The sequence below is a fragment of the Pleurodeles waltl genome, chromosome 6 (genome assembly GCF_031143425.1).
Source record: "Pleurodeles waltl isolate 20211129_DDA chromosome 6, aPleWal1.hap1.20221129, whole genome shotgun sequence".
Classification (NCBI taxonomy): domain Eukaryota; kingdom Metazoa; phylum Chordata; class Amphibia; order Caudata; family Salamandridae; genus Pleurodeles; species Pleurodeles waltl.
The window spans coordinates 582,857,422-582,875,581 of record NC_090445.1 but is presented as its reverse complement, the minus strand read 5'-3'; the positions used below and the strand labels follow the sequence as shown (position 1 = coordinate 582,875,581).

General features: G+C 43.4%; 1 protein-coding gene across 7 annotated transcripts in view; it reads left to right on the top strand.

The window, feature by feature from the left end:
• Positions 1 to 18,160, top strand: part of SCUBE3 (signal peptide, CUB domain and EGF like domain containing 3) — a 993,478-nt gene that overhangs the window by 625,552 nt on the left and 349,766 nt on the right. For 3 of the 7 annotated variants that reach the window (XM_069238804.1, XM_069238806.1, XM_069238807.1), the window contains exons 7-8: positions 11,787 to 11,834; positions 16,622 to 16,669. The exons of 2 other annotated variants lie outside the window; for them this stretch is intronic. In XM_069238804.1, the coding sequence (XP_069094905.1) occupies positions 11,787 to 11,834; positions 16,622 to 16,669 (96 nt within the window). The remainder of the gene's footprint in view (positions 1 to 11,786; positions 11,835 to 16,621; positions 16,670 to 18,160) is intronic. 2 more of the 7 variants (XM_069238808.1, XM_069238809.1) reach the window with 2 other exon arrangements.

Below are 18,160 nucleotides of genomic sequence, written 5' to 3'. Positions count from 1 at the left end.
AGCTCGGTGTACCCCTACCAAAATGGCATGCACCTACCATTGAAGGAGGTTTGTGGCATGGTGTACAGCCGAACAGGTTGACCCTTTATCTTCACCCCTTTCCTAAGTTCTTTTGTTTATCCTTACCCTAGCGAAGCAGGTCTCAGCATTTGGCAAATTAAAGGGTTGTTTGTCTGCCATATCCACATTCCTGCGGCTGCCAAATCAGCCTCCCTCTTCAGTCCCCTATTGTAAATAGGTTAATTAAAGGTTTGTAACACTTATTTCCTCTGGCTTCCTTCAGTATTCCTCAATGGCACCTTACTTAGTTCTTACCTTTGTAGTTTTTGCTCCCTTTGAGGTGCTTCATACCTGACCTCTTAGGCTCTAACCATTAAGGTGGCCTTTTTGGTGGCAAGTACATCTGCCTGGATGGTCAGTGAATTTCAGGCATTGTCATCTCAACCTCCATACACCTCTTTCTTCTCAGATAAACTGGCCCTTCGGACTCGAGCATCCTTTTTCCCAGCAACAGGTACCCTGTTCCGTGTAGGCCAGTCCATTACCTTGCCTACTTTTTATGCTCTGCCTCATCCTTCTAAGGAAGAGGAAAGACTCCATTGGCTGGGCCCAGAAAGAACAAACACAATCATTGTGGGTGGACAATCAACCTTTTGTGTGGATACGTTGGAGTTGCAGAAGGGCACCATCTCCAGATTGATCATGCTCTTCATTAAAATCTCCTGTGTATTGGCCAAGAAGCAACTCTCAAAGGGTGAGTATGCTCATTCCACTAGAGCAAAGGCTGCGACCACTGCATTAGGCTGATGTGTTCTGGTCCTGGACATCTGCCAGGCAGCAACGTGGGCCTCACTGCATACATTCACCAAGCACTACTGCCTGGACAATCAGATCTGTCAGGTCAGGCACGTTGGGTGTTCGGTCCTGCAGGATTTCCTAGTTTAAATCAACTTTTCAAACTCACCTCTGGATAGGTATTGCTTTGGCATCTAATCTAAGGTAAGGAATCTTCAGCTAGAAGCCTCTCTCAGATTAACAAGTTACTTACCTTTGGTAACTCCTTATCTGGTAGAGGCTGTGAGCCTGATTTAGGTCTTGGCCGAGGGAATGCTCCGTCACAAATGTGATGGATATCCCATCTGCTGTATTATGATCCCTATAGGAGATAATGGGGTCGTAATATGGTGGACAGGAAATCTATCACATTTGCGACAGAGTATTTCCCTTCTCCATAACCTAAATCAGGCCCTCTGACTAGCTTCAGATTCCTTACTGACCCACCCATCCTCTCCGCTGTGCGAATGGATTTATAGGTACAGGACTGCTGTCTCTTCAGGGCCTAGTTCCACACACCAGTGGTCAGTGTTCTTCGTGGCTCCATGCTTCTGGTGTTGAAAGTTGCAAAAAAACACCTGACCCCAGCATGTTGGGGGGTGCGCCTATATAGACACCATTCATGTAATTTCCAGCATGGATGACACCAACGATGACACCTACCAGCGTGCAGGGGGTCTGCTCATGATCAAGTTTCCAGATCCAGTCTGATGCCTAGGGATAATTCTAAGGTAAGGAATCTGCAGCAAGTTAGAGTCTCCAGAGATAAGGGTTTACTGAAGGTAAGTATCTTTTCTTCTGTGTGATACTACTCAGAGCGAACATATGACCTTCTGTGGAATTTTAGCTTTGTGCATTAATATACTGTATGTATATGTATGCTGAATGGAAGCATTGGGTGATATATGGTGTTGGGGCATTGCATGTTTGTATATGCTGAAAATAAGTCCTAATTAATGCATGCAATTGGTTAATTGCATGTGTACATTTGCTGACACAAAGCTCTGGGTGATGTGAGGAGTTGGAGCATTACATGTGTAGTTATGCTGAATAGAAGCTCTAGTGAAGGGACATTCCATGTCTATACATGCTGAATGGAATCCCTGGGTGATGTATGGTGTTGGGGTATTGATTGCTTATTTAAGCTGAGCAAACTCCTTAGATGTTAGTATGGTATTTGGGGCATTACGTGTAAATATAAACTCAATGAAAGATCTTGTGGTGTATGGTGCTGGGAGGGAGGCACTGCATGCATTTATAACCTTAGTGGAAGACCTGGGTGATGTATGGTGCTGTGGCAGTGTATGTGTTTATATGCTGAACAGAAGACCTAGTGATATATAGTATTGGAGCATTGCCTATGTATGCATGGTGAATTGAAGCCCGGGTAATATATGCAATACAGTTGTTTATATGCTCAATGGAAGCCATGGCGATGTATGCTGTTGTGGCTGAATGGAAGCTCTGGGTTATGTATGGTTTTGAGCATTGCATGTTTAAATATGCTGAATGGAAGCCTTGTGTGTTGTATGGTTTTGGGACGCTGCATGTTTTTATATGCTGAATGGAAGCCCTGGGATGATGTACGGCATTTATGTACGTTGAATAAAGCCCTGGGTAATGTGTGGTTATGAGGCATTGCATACGTAATTATGCTGAATGAAAGCCTGTTTAAATATACTGAATTGAACCCCATCTTATGTATAGTGTTGGGGCACTGCATGTGCATGTATGCTGAATGGAATCAAGGCTTTCGGCATGGCAAGTGTATACATACTAAATGGAAGCCCTGGTGTTGCATGGCTTATGAGAATTACATGTGTACATTGGCTAAATGGAAGCCCAGGGTGTTGTGTGGTGTTGGGCCCTTGTATGCTTATGTATGGCAAACTGAAGCCCTGGGTGATGTGTGGCATTGCATCACTGCATAGGCATAAATGCTAAATAGAAGCCAAGGGTGTTTGTTACATGGTGGGGGGACATTGTATGTGTATACATGCTGAATGGAAGTTCTGGTTACATTTGATGTTCGGGTATAACATGTGTGCCTCTGCAGAGTAGAAATGAGCGGCAGGCTTTGATGTTTAATGTGGAGAGGCTAACAGACCTTTGACATGAGTCAATCACCAGCCCTTAAGCTGGGAACCCACTCACTTCCTGAGACTGACAGTTTCATTAAGACGCAGTGGCATATATTTTAATTTGAAAGTTTTTATTACAGTTTTAAAAGCAGGAGGGTAAGGGAATACATCAACTCTCCCCTCCATTTGCACTCACGCTAATTAATACCAGGAGCTATTGCAGAGGAATGCGGTCGTGTCTTTAGGGAGGGTGTCCTGGAAAGCGCAGGACAATGAGCTTGCCTTTCCCCTATGGCCTGTTGATAGAAGCCAGTATTTCATTTGGCGTTTACAGGCTGGCGCGGTTCTTCCCCAGTGGGGCATCTTGCTTAAGGAAACACTGTGGGCCTGGGTTGTTTTTACAAGGAAATCCTCTTAATTCATGGGCGCATATCATGGTTTGCCCAGTCGTCCAGCGGTGAATCGGTTTTGGCTACTTCCCTAAAAGCTCATTAGAACCTTCCCACCCCACAGCCACTGCTGAGGCACAGCTCCTGTCTGATTTGCGAGCTTCTCTAGAATTTGAAGGCTTGCAGCCCCCGCCCCCTTCAGGGACTTAGTTTTCCAAAAAAGAGTTTAGAGTAGTGGCTTTATCACAAGAGGCTGCATGTGTACGGTGGGTAGTTGTGAATATTGTAGTGCAGCACCAATCCGCATATTTTAGCATAGACTAAAAGGCCCAGTACTATTTAGGGCTAACAGCAGAGCAATATTTCAAGGACAAGGCTACTACATCACTTACGTTTAGAGGGGGTAAATACTTTTGGGACTGAGAAACACAGAATTGCTGCCCACTTGCCCTCTGTAAGGCAAGCCCGTATGCTCTCCAACCTACTCTCATAACTCTCTTATTTAGATCTCAGCTTTCCTAGGCATTTCTTTTGTGTCCTTATTTTTTGTGTCACTGTGTCCTTTTTGGGTCTCTCCTGGAAACCGCTTAAGTTGTGTCTTTAGCCTCATGTAATAACAACAATGTAGATAAAAATACGTATGTATATACATTGAGGGACTTTGGTTCAGCCCTGTTTATCCTCTGGTCTGTTCAGCTATCATTCATATTTTGCCCCCACCCGCCACAGTGTACAATGTGGGTAAACGCTCCCACTTCACCTATTGTCTGCCTTGTACAATGAGTGACCGTATTTTTACTCGAGCACATGTGCACATCCGCCTAAAATCGTACTTTTCTGTATCAGGGCTGGTAAGTGAATAATCCAGTTTAGAAATGGTTTATTCATTCAGTTATTTTTTAAATGTTTTTAGTCATTCTTGTGGGTTTAAAATATGTCTTCAAGTTCAGTAATTCAAAGGCAATAGTACACCTTATTTTCACCAGCAAGAATGTTATTTTCCTGTGACGTGCATTTGCGTTGAAAGGCTTTTAATACATATTATACATACTTCTGAGTGGTAGGAAGCACTCAAATGATCAGTGATAGTTATTTTTTTTATTACATTTTTTACTGGAAGGCAATGGCACCCACGATTTGGCAGAGGCACGTTTTCTTTTTCTTCTACCTATAGCCGCATGCTTGCTAAGAATAAACACATCGCACTAGTTTGCTGATGCCAGACCTATTGGCTTTGTTAATGTGTGTTTGAGATGTCATTGCTGTGGCCTGTCCACCCAGAAATAGTTGTTTTGCTGCCTCTTGTGCTCTGGGGTGTCTCCTTATCTGACTGAGCTCTGCTTTCTTACACATGCCCTGTGATTTCTCGAGCTATGAACTTTGCACCCGGCTTTCTTGTGAGGGCTTTAATTGTGGCTGGGTCTTGCTTACTCATACTTGCAGTTATTGTTACCCTCTCTCGTGCTGTCAGTTATCTCTTGTGAGGCTGACACTCTGTCCAGTGGCAGCTCCTGTTGGAGTGAAGCTGCGGAGGAGGAGGGGCTCAAAACAAAGACAACAATATTACAAATAAAAAAAAAGTACCTCACTCGCCGCATTGCCGCAGCCGTGCCACTCTTCTGCCTCCACTCACTGCAGACACAGGTTCCGAGCCTGCCCTGCGGCCAGTCCTAACTGCTTTCATGCTGCTGGCAACATGAGAGCAGCATTAGGATTGGCCTGAGCTCCCTGGCTTTGCTCTCCCAGGCTGGTAGCTTGTGCCTGCTCTCTCCAAACCAGCAGAACAGTGGCAGGTTGGAGACAGCTCAGTGCGCATGTGTGTTTGGCCATCCTGAGGTAGCTGGTCAAACACATATGCGCAGTGAGGGAAGTGTATACCACTCCCCCTCTGTCCCAGTCATCCCACTTGGCCCACCACTTGAAAAATAAAAACGATAGTAAACATTGTTAATATTGTTTTTATTTTTCAATTTGCAGCTGCTGGCCGGGGGGCGATGCTCCTTCACCATAGCGGCGGAGCTGCCGCTGACACGTCCCATTTCTTGCTTACTCATATATTTGCACTTATGTTACCCTCTCTCGTGCTGTCAGTTATCTCTCGGGAGGCTGACGCTCGGTCCCATTTCTTGCTTACTCAGATACTGGCTATGACGTAACCCTCTCTCGTGCTGTCAGTTATCTCTCAGGAGGCTAACACTCTGTCCCATTTCTTCCTTACTCAGATATTGGTTTTGACGTTATCCTCTTTCGTGCTGTCTTGTATTTCTCGGGAGGCTGACACTGTCCCATTTCTACATGTATCATCGTTACTGTTTGCTACTGTAGACATGACTTGTTATTTTACCTTTTCTCGTGCTTTCAATTTCCTAATTATTCATCACTTAAGAGATGCCCTATGATCTCACTCTCTGATGGTTCCCAGGCACCTCTGCAATGCTGTCTGCTCGCTTTGAAATATTTCTTTTATCTTCCATTCTCTGACATCCAGACATGTCTGAGAGCTGCTCGTTTCTCCACTGTCACGTTTTTGTGATCTTGTGTCCTGTATGCTCTTATGTGAAATATCTAGTGCTTCTTTGTGCCCCGCAGTGACCTCACTTGTTATGTTGTTCTTGCTAATTAACCTTAATGCTTTACCTCGGCTGTTTTCAGCATTTATTTATATTGATCAAAGCTTCTATTTCAAGTTTTTTATAATGTGCTTGTATCTCCGTGGAGTGTTGGATTTTGCTGGAGTATAATTGCTGTTGGCGCCACTTGTCACTGTCTGAAAAGGAGAGAGAATAGAAAAGAATAAAGTCTGCACTACCTGACCTGTGACGTGTAATTCGAGGTTAGTAGGATAAGAGAGAATGTAAGGCCAGGGTGAGGCAGAGTGGAAGGATATAGAGTTGGATCGGGAAGCAGACATTGAGCCATAGCGAGATGCACAGATGATAGGTGGAAAGACCGGAGTAATGGATGGGTTATGGAGTGGAAGTTCTCACCATAGTTTGTAATGTAGAGCATGGCCAGACCCATCATTCTGCACCTCTGACTTTTTGTAAGTGGGTTATACACTAGGGTGTTGCTTTCAGATTAAGGCAAACTGGGACGACCAAAGCAACGTCCTCATGGCCCCATTCTAGAGAGGCCTCCTGCAGTGAGAGTGATTGCCTGTGACTGAGATTAATTCAAGTAATCCATCCATCACCTTGTTGTTTTTGCATTAAACTCCCTAAGCGCTCTGGGTATGCCCAGACCTGGGTCCCGGGCTCACTGTGCCAATGGAACCAAGTTATACCTGGCTGAAGAGCCCTAATGAGGGTGAAACTGGTCCTGGGTTGCTGGTGTTTAGGGAGGACCTCGCCTGACAGTTTGGGCTGGACTGTTGCCATGAGGAGCAAGGTCAAAATGATTTGCATATAGCTGGGTCCAGATCGAGGAAACATGGTGGGCAAAAAATTATGTATTGGGATGCATCCCGGAGGGATTGCCAATGCCTGAAATCATTTCAAGCATCACCTTGTTGTTTTTGCATTTAATGCCCTACGTGCACCGGGTATGCACAGATGTGGGTCCTGGGCTTACTGTGCCCTAGAACAAGCTATACCTGGATGCAGTGCCCTAAAGAGGGTGAAACCGGTCCTGGGTATGTTGTGTTTCAGTTTAACGAGGACATGGCCTGGCAGTTCGAACTGAGCTGTCCCCATCAGGGTCAGCACTGATGTGCATACAGTTGGGTCTAATTTGAGGTGAAAGGAAACTGATGCATTTGGATGTGGACCAGAATGATTGCCAGTGGCTGAGATAAATTCAAGTATTCCATCCATCACTTTGTTCTTTTTGCATTTAATGCCCTATGTGTGCCAGGTCTGCCCAGACATGGGTCCCAGGCTCGTTGTGCCACTGGAACCAAGCTATATCTGGCTAAAAGCCCTAATGAGGGAAACAATAGTCCTGGGTTGCTTGTGTTCTGTTTCAGGGAGGACCTGGCCTGGAAGCTTGGGCTTGACTGTTCCCACGAGGAGCAGGGTCAAGACTGATTCCCAAATGGCTGGGTCCAAACTGAGGTGGCATGGTGGCTGAAAAACGATGGATTAGGATGCGTCCCTGAGTGATTTCCAGTGGCTGTGAATAATTCAAGCATTCAACCCATCACCTTGGTTTTTTTTTGGCTCCTGCAGTGTAGGCTGGTTTGAACAGTCTTAATTTTTATGTCCAGTCAAGCTTAATCAGAAGTACGTGTGGAGGAAATAGTAGACAATGTTAAGATGCAGGGGAATTGGTGCTGAAACATGATGAGAAAAAGCCATGTGATAAGAAAGCACAGGTCAGGGTGGATAAGCAAGGAGGCAGAAGGGCCGCTTGTAGGCAGTAGGGACAAATAGTCTGGGTGGGTATTGAAAAGATGGAGTTGATGCACAAATCAGAGTAAGTTAACAAAGAATATTGTGGAGAAGAACAGGGCAAGGTGAGTAATAAAGGGCAATGATACGAAGAACAGGTAAAGTTAGATAAGCAAGGAAGATGTTTAGAAAGGCACAGGTCAAGGTGGAGAAGCAGTTTGTGGAGCAACCCAAAATTGATCAGAACAAGGGAGATGGTGAAGAAGCTGAATCTACTCAAGGGGTTTGGTGGAAATACAGGCCAGTGTGTGTAAGCAAAGTAAATGCCAATGAATAACAGGTCAGGGCGGGGATACAGGGTAATATGTGGGAAAGAAGAGCTCAGAATTGGGAGGCACATATGAGACCGCTGACTTTTTGCTATGCTACAAACTTATGAATTATCTGTTTATGTGCTGTGCATTATATAGAACATTCTTGGACTCAGATGAGTTAAAATTGCCTCTATGTCAATAGACTACATACGTCACATCCCAAGATGCATTGTGCATTGACAGGAGATTGTTTTCAGTATCCTTTGCTCATTTATTAGTCACTTAAAATTGAAGTCCCTTGTCCAACGATTTTATGTGAAGTATAAAGTAGCAGTGCACTTCTAAAGGTGTCTTCACGGGTGCTCATTAGAAATAAGATACTGAGGAATTACAACAGTCCCCAAGAACAAACAAGACAGCAACAGAGAACTAAAACTGCGAAAAAAGGACAGAGGGGAAGCAAATAGATGTTGAAATTACTGTGTCAGTCTCTGAGAGATGTGCGTTTGAATGTTCACATGTATGTGTTCCCTGTGGGAAACCAGGCTGAGAGTGGTGACCGTGCACTGCTGAAAGGAGGTGACGAAGCAGTTTTGGGAACAGCCACTGTACGCCCTGGTGGTGCCACTGGAGGTTATCTCATGGCACATTAAATGACATACTGGGCAGAGGTGGACTTGAAAACCTTATGAGACTGCTACGAAGATGACACCCTCCGACAGCTAGATGCATTGTTGGAGGATGGTCATCTCCTCAGAGCGCAATTCCTGGTGTATGGGGCACTTACCTGGAACTGCATTGGCTTTACAGGAATCCAGATGAGGAGCCGCCTACCCATGAAGAGTGGCGGGTGATGAATTCAGCTCCGCTAGCAGAGTTTGTGGAGGTGTGCCCACTCCACACTCCATAGGAGTGCGAAGTTCTGAAAAACTCTGCAGAGAATAGTTTTTCCTCTCTGGCAGCTCGAGCACAAGCAAGAAAAATCACACAGTGGACCACCTTCCACCAAGATTTCTTAATGTGGGCGGTCGCAGCAGGTCCCTACCGCTCGTACTGAGAAACCTGCCGAGTGTTGAGGAAGCTGCTGCTTGAGTAAAACATCTACTCAAGCGGCAGAAAGATGCAGTACCCTTTTGCGCTGCGTGGGACTAACTTCCGGCGCTAAATATCAGCTTGAGTAGCGCACCTTACGGCACTCCACCGCTCACGGAGCCCAGTGGAATTTTTTCTGCACTTCGCAGAATTCCACATAGCAGAACTATGACTCCACCCAGGCCTACCCATGACTTACTCCAAATGGTGTTGACATTTGGTAGCTGCTGGCACCTGGTGTTGTGGCTGTACTTAATGATGATGGCTATGACTAGGAGCGGCTTGGTTTCAGATGGGAGCTTTTACTGGGTCAGCAGTTTGTTGGTAAGGAATGGGAGTGCGCTCTGGGACACCTAAAGAAAGACTTGGAAGTACACGTTTTATGTATACACAATTGAACTATCTTCACACTACCTTCCTTACACCCCATTAGGTGAATGTTATGTACAAACTGACAGATAAAGGCTGCCCCATGTGTGCTCACCCCAATGCAGACTTTAGCCACATGGTGTGGAGCTTTCCTGTGATTACGCATTTCTGAGGGCTGGTAATAGCTGACCTAGAGCGCACCCTGGACCAGCAGGGACTGGAAAATGCAGAGATATGCTTTTTTAGCCAGAGGCAGACAGCTAGCAGGGAAAGTGGGTAATACATTCCTGGACTTAGCGCTTGTAGCAGAGACATTGCTCGACATTGGAAATCCACAGAGGGCCCACCTCATACTCAATGGAAGGTGGAAATGCTGCTCTGGGTGAGGGCGGAGAAAGCAGCGCTCCGATAAGCGGACAATAGGGGACTTCGTAGGAATCCAGTTGCAAAACTTTAGAAGGTACTAACCAACTTCGAAAATGCAGATAGAGAGGAGACATGAGCACTCAGATACATGGGAATGGCAGCGGCCTCATGCTATAGAAGGTAATGACAGACGGCTGCCTACAACTCGGAGGTGTAGGCAGGGATACTCTCACTACACCTTACACAGCACAGCAAAACTCTCCTCCCGACACCCCATGGAAACCAATACTCTAGCTTGGGAAAGTTAAATGTTACTATTGTTACAGTTACAATGTAAACAGGGGAGTTTTCACAGTGGCCAACAGAGGCGAATATGCACAGTAATTATGTATATCCTAACAAACTTGCTGTTGAACTAAATGCATTGTAAAAAAGAGAAAATGTAATAAGTAAATATTTTGTTTTAAAAAAATGTGTTCCCCCTGAAGAAAGAATAAAAAAGTATCTTGTTGCGAATATGCTACTGGGTTAACTTGTGTTTTTGCTAAACGAAATTCCTCTAGTGGATATAAAGGATTCTGGATAACACTAAAAATAAGGCTCATTCCCATCAAAGTACAAAACTACATTGGAATCCTCTCTCCAGGGTCTGTGTATAAAACGTTACTTATTGACATAATCCAATAGTAAAATAGTGTAAGCATTGGCAAATGGATACTTTTGGTTCTAGGGCCATACGGTTGTCATGGTTTGCGTCTGATAAATGTGAATCGGTCGAAAGAGCTTATTTAGCATATGTTATTGAAAAAGGAATTATTCCATTGTTTTTGAAGGTAAAGAGTAAAAACGGAGAAGGCACTTAATTTTTAAGCTCATTAATCAATCTGTAAGGGCACTGAAAGTATTTTTATGTACACAAATAAATATCTGCCCGACAACGCCAGTTGAAAGAAAATTGTTATTGAATTCGTTTTTTTAAATTCAGCCAACCAAGACGAGTTAAAGTAAATGAACTAGGGCCAGAATGTCTCCGAAAATCGTATTTCAAGCATCAAGATGCGTAAGCATGATGTCATACTGAGAAATCACAGGCCAAAGAAGGAAACATGCCTCGTGACAGGCAGGCTATGATGGTTCAGCATGGATGTTTGGTTGATAAACAGATGCCAGCTCAAGGAAGCAGATGGAATGATTTCCTAAACATATCCGTGGTCGAAGACACATTGGGTAGAAGGGTTGGCACAGGTCATTGTTGAAAAGCAGGCCTCTGGTCATAGGTTTGGCTGCACAGATCATGTTTTGGTATAATATGGTTGCAGGTTTCTTAAGTATGACTGATGATGAAGTAGTTTTGGTTGGGTTATAGAGAAGTACCCCTACTTGTACTCGGACACTCTATGTGGATGCAAAGGTCATGTTACGTAAACAAAGATAATTTGTAAACACTTCAGTTAAGTGTAAAAGCTCATGCCATTGTGTAAACAACAGAGTCATGATAGGCTAACAGAGATAGAGGAGAAATTCATGAGGCAGGGTGGAAGAGATGGGCCATGGTGGAATGCCAATAACTGCATGTGAAGGCATGAATAAGGGTGAAGGAAACAGAGTTCGTGATGGTAAAAGATGAGCTACAACTTAAAAGCACAGACCATGGTGGGCAAACACAATTTGGGGTGAGTCATGGTTTGTGAGTATCAGTATGGAAGTTACTAATGGGACCTGGAGCTACAGCAGATATAGTGGGAAGAAAACGTAATGTCAGGGACCACACACTAGGGTGGTGAACTATGGGCAAATGTGCAGAAGGGTTATGCTGAAATGAATTGAGTTTATAGAGTGGCCAGAGTAGGTCAGCTCATAGTGGTTCCCACCATAATGTGGATGTGTAGATTTTATTGCAATTAGAGATAATTGTGGGGAGGTACAATGATGGGAAGGGAGGGGGGTCATAAAGAGGGACATGATCTGGCAGATAAGGAACACCACTCATACTTTTTTTTTTTTAATTTAAAGCAACAGCGGCACTGCGCCCAGACAGCCACGTCAGGAGTGTCAGTGAAGGTAAGAGCCCCATCCACACTTACTCTTGGGCCTGGTTCCTGTGGCCGAAGGTGAGAATCCTTCATATTGTCCCAGTCCTCTGTCTCTCATTAAACTGGCCCTGAATGCCATAAGTGAGAACACTTAACCCTTATATCTAGTGTAATGCTATACGTGTGAATCCGTATCCACCCATCTCCCAAAGCCAGTACTTGTAGCAGGAGATGAAGAACCCATTTCAACCCCATACATTATTCTAAGCCCCATTATGTTGTATATTTGTCAGAAGGAGAGGTTTTCCTAATATGCCTTGACCCGTTTACTATGTCCATGCATAGCAGAAGAAAGAAACCATGCAGCCCTTTATACCTTATCCCAGTAACTGAAGCTAAATCTTACCCTATTTTCATCCTCTGGGTTACAATTTCTAAACTTGTATGTGACCGTGCACTTGAGAGACATTCACAATCCATTGACCTCTATGTTTCTTTTACCTCCCTCTATATGTATAATGTATATATGCATACATGCATGCATATACATATATATAAGCTTTTGGATTGAGGAGCACTTGCTTAGTTTACTTTCCTCGAAAATAGTGCTACATGTATTAATTAATGGCTGTCTTGAATTAAGACATCAGTTAACAACGCAAACCAGCGCCATGAAATTCGACTCCATCTAGTTCTAAACTCGGTCCAACACTAATCGCTAATCACTCAACAGTTCATTTCTTAGACTGCCTAGCCCTTAATCCTCCTTTAGGCTATTGCATATAAAAGGTAACCTTTCAAGGTAGTTGGCTTATGATTTGATTATTATCCCGGTTTGGATAAGCCGTGTCTCAGACTTGCAAACTACAATTTATATTTTGGAGTGCATCTGCTTTTCTGGAAGGAATTAGGTTACAAATCTTGGGTCATAAATGTATCTCTGTGTACTATCAAGAGAACAGTACATCAACTAAGACATTTGATGCACAATGCAGTTTCTGCAGTTGTGGACATAAAAGTTCATTTTCACATGATTGAAAACACCAAATTATTTGATCACAGACTTTTTTTTACCAATCCAAAACCTATCAGTCTCAAGTCCAAATGTCGGCATTTCCTCTAACTCTTGCTATGCATTGCTCCATTCCATCCTATAGCTGCTTAATGCCACTATTTTGAGTATTATTGCTTGACTTTTACTTTTGGGGAAGTGAAGGGTGGAAGTGACCGATGTGTAAATTTCCATGATTATGTTTACAATTGCCTAACTTTATTTCAACCCTGTCTGTGAGAGAATACTGAAGGGCATCTGCTTAAGGAGGGAATATATAACTATGGACGAACAGTATGGATACTGAAGTGTCTGAGTTGGAGACCTTGAGATAAGGAATGTTTTGAGTGTCAGATACAGATGGAGAAAGGAGAGTATCCCATTTGTCATAGAACCTTTTAATATTAGAGACTATTTGTTGATGGTATTGGTTGATGGTAAAATGTAGCAGAAAAGAGCATAAATGTTGAGTTCTGGAAACCTACATCAAAGGGTTATGCGTAGTTCTTGGTGGTTCATACGCCTTTAGAAGTAGTAAGTGTGGGAAGGGAAAGAACCTTCAGCACACATTGACTTTAAATTGGGACATGGTCCAATGCAAATTAAATATTTGCATGTAAAGGTAATACAAGGCTGATTTGAAGCAAAGAATACGTGAGTGTTAGACACTGAGGTCCAACCCTGTACGAGGTGAATAACTGGGTGTGAGCTACCTTCTTCAACCAGTAATAAGACATTATTTAGAGATTATGAAATACCCCTGATTTGAAGGGAATTAATTACATACCAATATGTATCTGAGCCCTGGGTGAAGGATACGTTTTCTGGGGTAATAGACTCCTTGGATGTGGACTAGTTGCAAAAGACAGTGTGACGGATCACTAGAAAAGGTGTGGTATTTGATAGCCAACAAGGAAAAAGGAATCTTTGAATATAGGACTTCTCTGAGGCCCAGGCATCTGTCAGATATTCACAATGAAACAGAGTAACAGAGTGAGAACTATTTAAATGGTGATAAAGTCATGACTCAAGAGTGGATAGTATTTCACTTTTAAATACCACCCCAAACATGTGGAATGACTGTCTGTGTCTGCCCCTTCCTGTCCAAAAGGAAACTAATGGATTTGCGCGATGGGGACTCCATAAGGGAGAGGTATGGACTTGGTTATGTATGACAAATCCCCCACTCTCGTAAGCCAAGCAGATAAGGAAATCTGGAAGGGAACCTCTTAAGAGGAAAGAAATTATTAAATTTGCGATTTCCAAGACAAGGATGTTTTTTTCATGCGCTTTAGTCAATGTTTTTTTTATACTTTTATGGTACTATACTATGGACCGCAAATTAAATTGTCAGCACCAGTGCAAGTAATCATACTGTAGTTAGTGTCTTGAGAGTGATGGTCAAACTTGCACTGGATGTGAAGCTTACTCATTCTGTGTTTGCAGAACTCGTCTCTCTGTGTTCAGTGAGAATAATTTTGGGGGAATTAAGTGTATACGGTCTGTTCGGGGGGGCTTTAGGACTAAATTCATACAGAAATATCAAAAAGCCACAGCTTTTCAGCCACAATGATAAGAGTGTGGCCCGGATTAACACGTCTGAAAGTGTACTGCAGCAGATCTGTTTAGCTATGTTTTTTGCTTGTGCTGCAGCATGTGCCCTTGGTGATCAGTAACATATGTAGATTTCAGATTACTGAGCAGATAGGCTTAGTGTATATCATACCGTCCATTGGAAGTGCTGGCACACCAGTTTTGGACAAAAGTATTATGTTGCATATGAATTGATCTCTTTTGATACACCACATAATTATTGTTCTAAGCAAATTCTAAACCAAAGTGGAATGTAAACATTAAACCTAAAAGGCAAGCGTCTCCAGTGAGTGATCACACTCTACCAGATTGGAACCTCACAGACTCTTAAGCTTTTAGTAGTTCAGAGCCTTGGGCATTATGCTGAACAGCCTCACTGTCCTTACCTGGCATAACAAGTCTAACAGAATTTGTAAGACCAATTCTTTGCACCTGACTATTTTGCTAATTTACAGTGTCAATACCTGTTAACCACCCCTGCAATCTCAGTAACCCCACTTCACATAGGGGCTTAACTAATCGACTAGGATTTTCTTCCTGGTATCTCTTACTTTCCCTTTGCCTCTGCTGCTAGGACTCAGTGTTCATGAAGAAGGCCCAACAAGCCCTACTCATTCCTCAAAAAATTCTGAAGCCATCTTTTTTTGCTGTCATCAAGCAAGAATTGTTTGCAACTGATACCCTTGCATACCAGATCTTAAATCTCGGCCAACCATCACTCTTCTTGCCAGAGAATGTATTCTCAGTCTTTGCCTGCTATGACTGTCATCAATGCTATATTTGATTACAGGCTCCTACATCCTATTTCGTATGTAAAAATGTTCAAGTAGTTGGATTTGGTATGAGCAGACAGCTTTTTTGCTGTGTGATTTATTAGAGAGATGTGCATGCTGCCTCTTCTGGAGGAGAAGTGTGATTTCTACATTTCATTTACTTTGTATTTTTCCCCAGTGAAGCCTGGTCCCTGATGTCTTTGTACTTGGCCGATTCCTACATATGAAGTGTTTTTTTCTGCCTGCTCTGTCTGAGATGGCACAATGTATAGATTTAAGATTACAGTGTCTATCTACAATAAGGCTGTTGTAGTCATACTTTCAAGTTGGCTTCAAAGCACCTTGACTTTTGCTTGGAAAGGTGCCCTTCTCTACCCGAGCAGCCATGTGCTGAGGATTCAGGATGTCAGCTTTTTTTGTTAGCGGGGTCATTTATTTATTTATTTGGTGTTTATTCCATGAACACCAGAAATAGAACCCTGCATAGGTGCGTATAACTAATCGGAGGTGTGAAAACACATGCAGCCATAGGGTGGTATCAAGCTAAAAGCTTCGGCTGGGGGAGGCCGAAGGAAAAGTCACAGCAGGGACAGCTTGTAATCCGCAGCCAGCAATGAGGGAAAAAAGTGGTGTTTCAGCACTTAAACTTGAGATGTTTTGGTTGTCTGAACCGTTTAGGAGCTGCCTGGTGTATAGATTTGTGATATATCTAGGCTTGCAGTGTTCTCCATGTATCTGACATCTATCCTGATCATCAGGAGATATTAGGTTGTTAGGGTTATAGTTAGGGCAACAACATGCCACTTAAGTGGCTCAGTGCTCCCGGGACAGCCATGCCGCAGAGTTGACGATTTTACAACTTTACTGTGAGAAGAGCCTTGTCTTCAGATGTGTACTGCAAGCTTATTTGCCTTACTAGGTAAAGATTCTCCTGCTTAGAGCGCTGTGCTACATTTACAGTAAATTTTCTACCATCTACTTAACTGCCCACATTCTAGTTTGATGAAGTATCATGAAGCCTACCCTGGAGCACTAAAATATCTGTGTTTTAAATGCTTTCTACTTATCTAGTAACACTGGATAGACATTATTCCGTGAATAGACTTATGTACTGTGTCCCGCAGAGCAGTCTTCTTTTTGCTGATTAATTTAGAAGGATTTTCAATGATTACAGATTTTCTGTTTGTCTGTTGATTCTTTTGGCTTCAAAGTTGAAATAGCATTGCTAGTGCTCTGTCGGATATCTCACCGATGTGACATGGGATGGGTGGGCTGATTCTTACACCTGTGGTGCCTTTAGATAGAAACACATGGGGAGGAGGAGGGGAGAGTGATAAATTGATATGAAAAACATTGCTGGACACTGTTTCTAAAACACTTTTTTATAATGTCAAACAGGGGAGAGACGGCTTGAGCAACTCGTTACCCCCCAGATGTTTTCTAATGGTAAATATTTTTTTTGGTCTCTGTAGCCATTCTCTTGTGCCCTCATTACTAACTTCTTGTCTTTTTTGCCTCTCACCCTTTCTCACACAAATTCCCATTCTTTCTTTGCCTCTCATGCATCCTTGTTCTCCACTTCTCTCATTTCTCCCTTCTCCTCTCTCATCCCTACTCATTTGTCATCCCTGTCTAGCTACCCCTCCCACTTTACCCTCTCATGTGTCTTCTACCTCCTTCCTTGTTCTGTTACTCAGTCCTCTTAGTTGCTGTGTTCACAGTCCTCTTCCTATTTTGGCTTTATTTGGCTTTCTTGTGGTGGTTCTCAGTTTCCATCGAGATTTAAAATCTCGATGTGTTTGCCTTGGCCACTTGGGCTTTCCAACTAACTGCACGCTTGGGATTCTGAGCATTCCGTTTGAGCATCTCTGTGGCCATAGGCTGTTTGCCTGTGTCTGTGTGTTCCCTTAAAGCAACTGTTTCTGACGGTATGTCTCTCTGCTTCTGCCTGTTTAGTTCCTTTAAGCAGCTATTTATAACACCTTGTCCCTCCTTGACTCCCTTTTCCTAGCTGACGTGGACAAAGCGACAAATCGACCTGTGCTTGTTTGATCTCCATACACAGCTGTATCTTGCACTGTTTAAAGCTCTGCTTTCCATATTTCACCGCCTGGCCTCCCCCAGCCGAAGCTTTTAGCTTGATACCACCCTATGGCTGCATGTGTTTTCACACCTCCGATTAGTAACTGTTTCCAACACCTTCTCCCGCTTTCACAATCCCCTCTTTATTGCATATTTTGCCCTCTTGACTGCTGTTATATTTGGTGTGACCCCTCCCTTGCTGCCTTTTTGCACTGCGTGGCCCAACACTGCTTTGCAGTTGCCTTTGATTGTTGCCATTCGTAAGAATGCTTGGAACTGAATAAGAAAACAAATTTGGGGGGTTGGGATGATTCTGCACAGAGGACCAGAGAAAAATCACCCACGTTCCTCCCAGAAAATAATACGTCAGCCAGGAGAGGTAACTAGAATGAAAGTATTACAAGTATTCAATTTCTCATGCTGTTGGAGAACATTTACACATGTGTACTGCTCAACACTTTGCTGGTGCAGACGACAAACCAAGACTATACAAATTGGCCATGCCCAGAAAAGGACAATCCCACGCAAACTGTAAGACCACATCTCTTCCGCTTCAGAGGAAGCACAGCCCCACTTGCGGTTTAGCGTATCTGGGTCTCATCAGTGAGGTTTATATGCTGTTTTCACAAGGGGTGTCTCCATGAGAAAAACTAAATTAAGATACATGAAATGCTTGAATGAATCTCATCTGCAGGTCATTACACCGGAACATATTCCACTTCATTGATTGTTTGCACACTCAGACACTACTGATAGGGACTGTCAGTATGCACATCAAACTTTGGCATAATAAATGGAAGCTGCTTGGAGTCTGTTGACTTCCTTTCTCCGACAGGAGATGTTGTGTCTCATCGC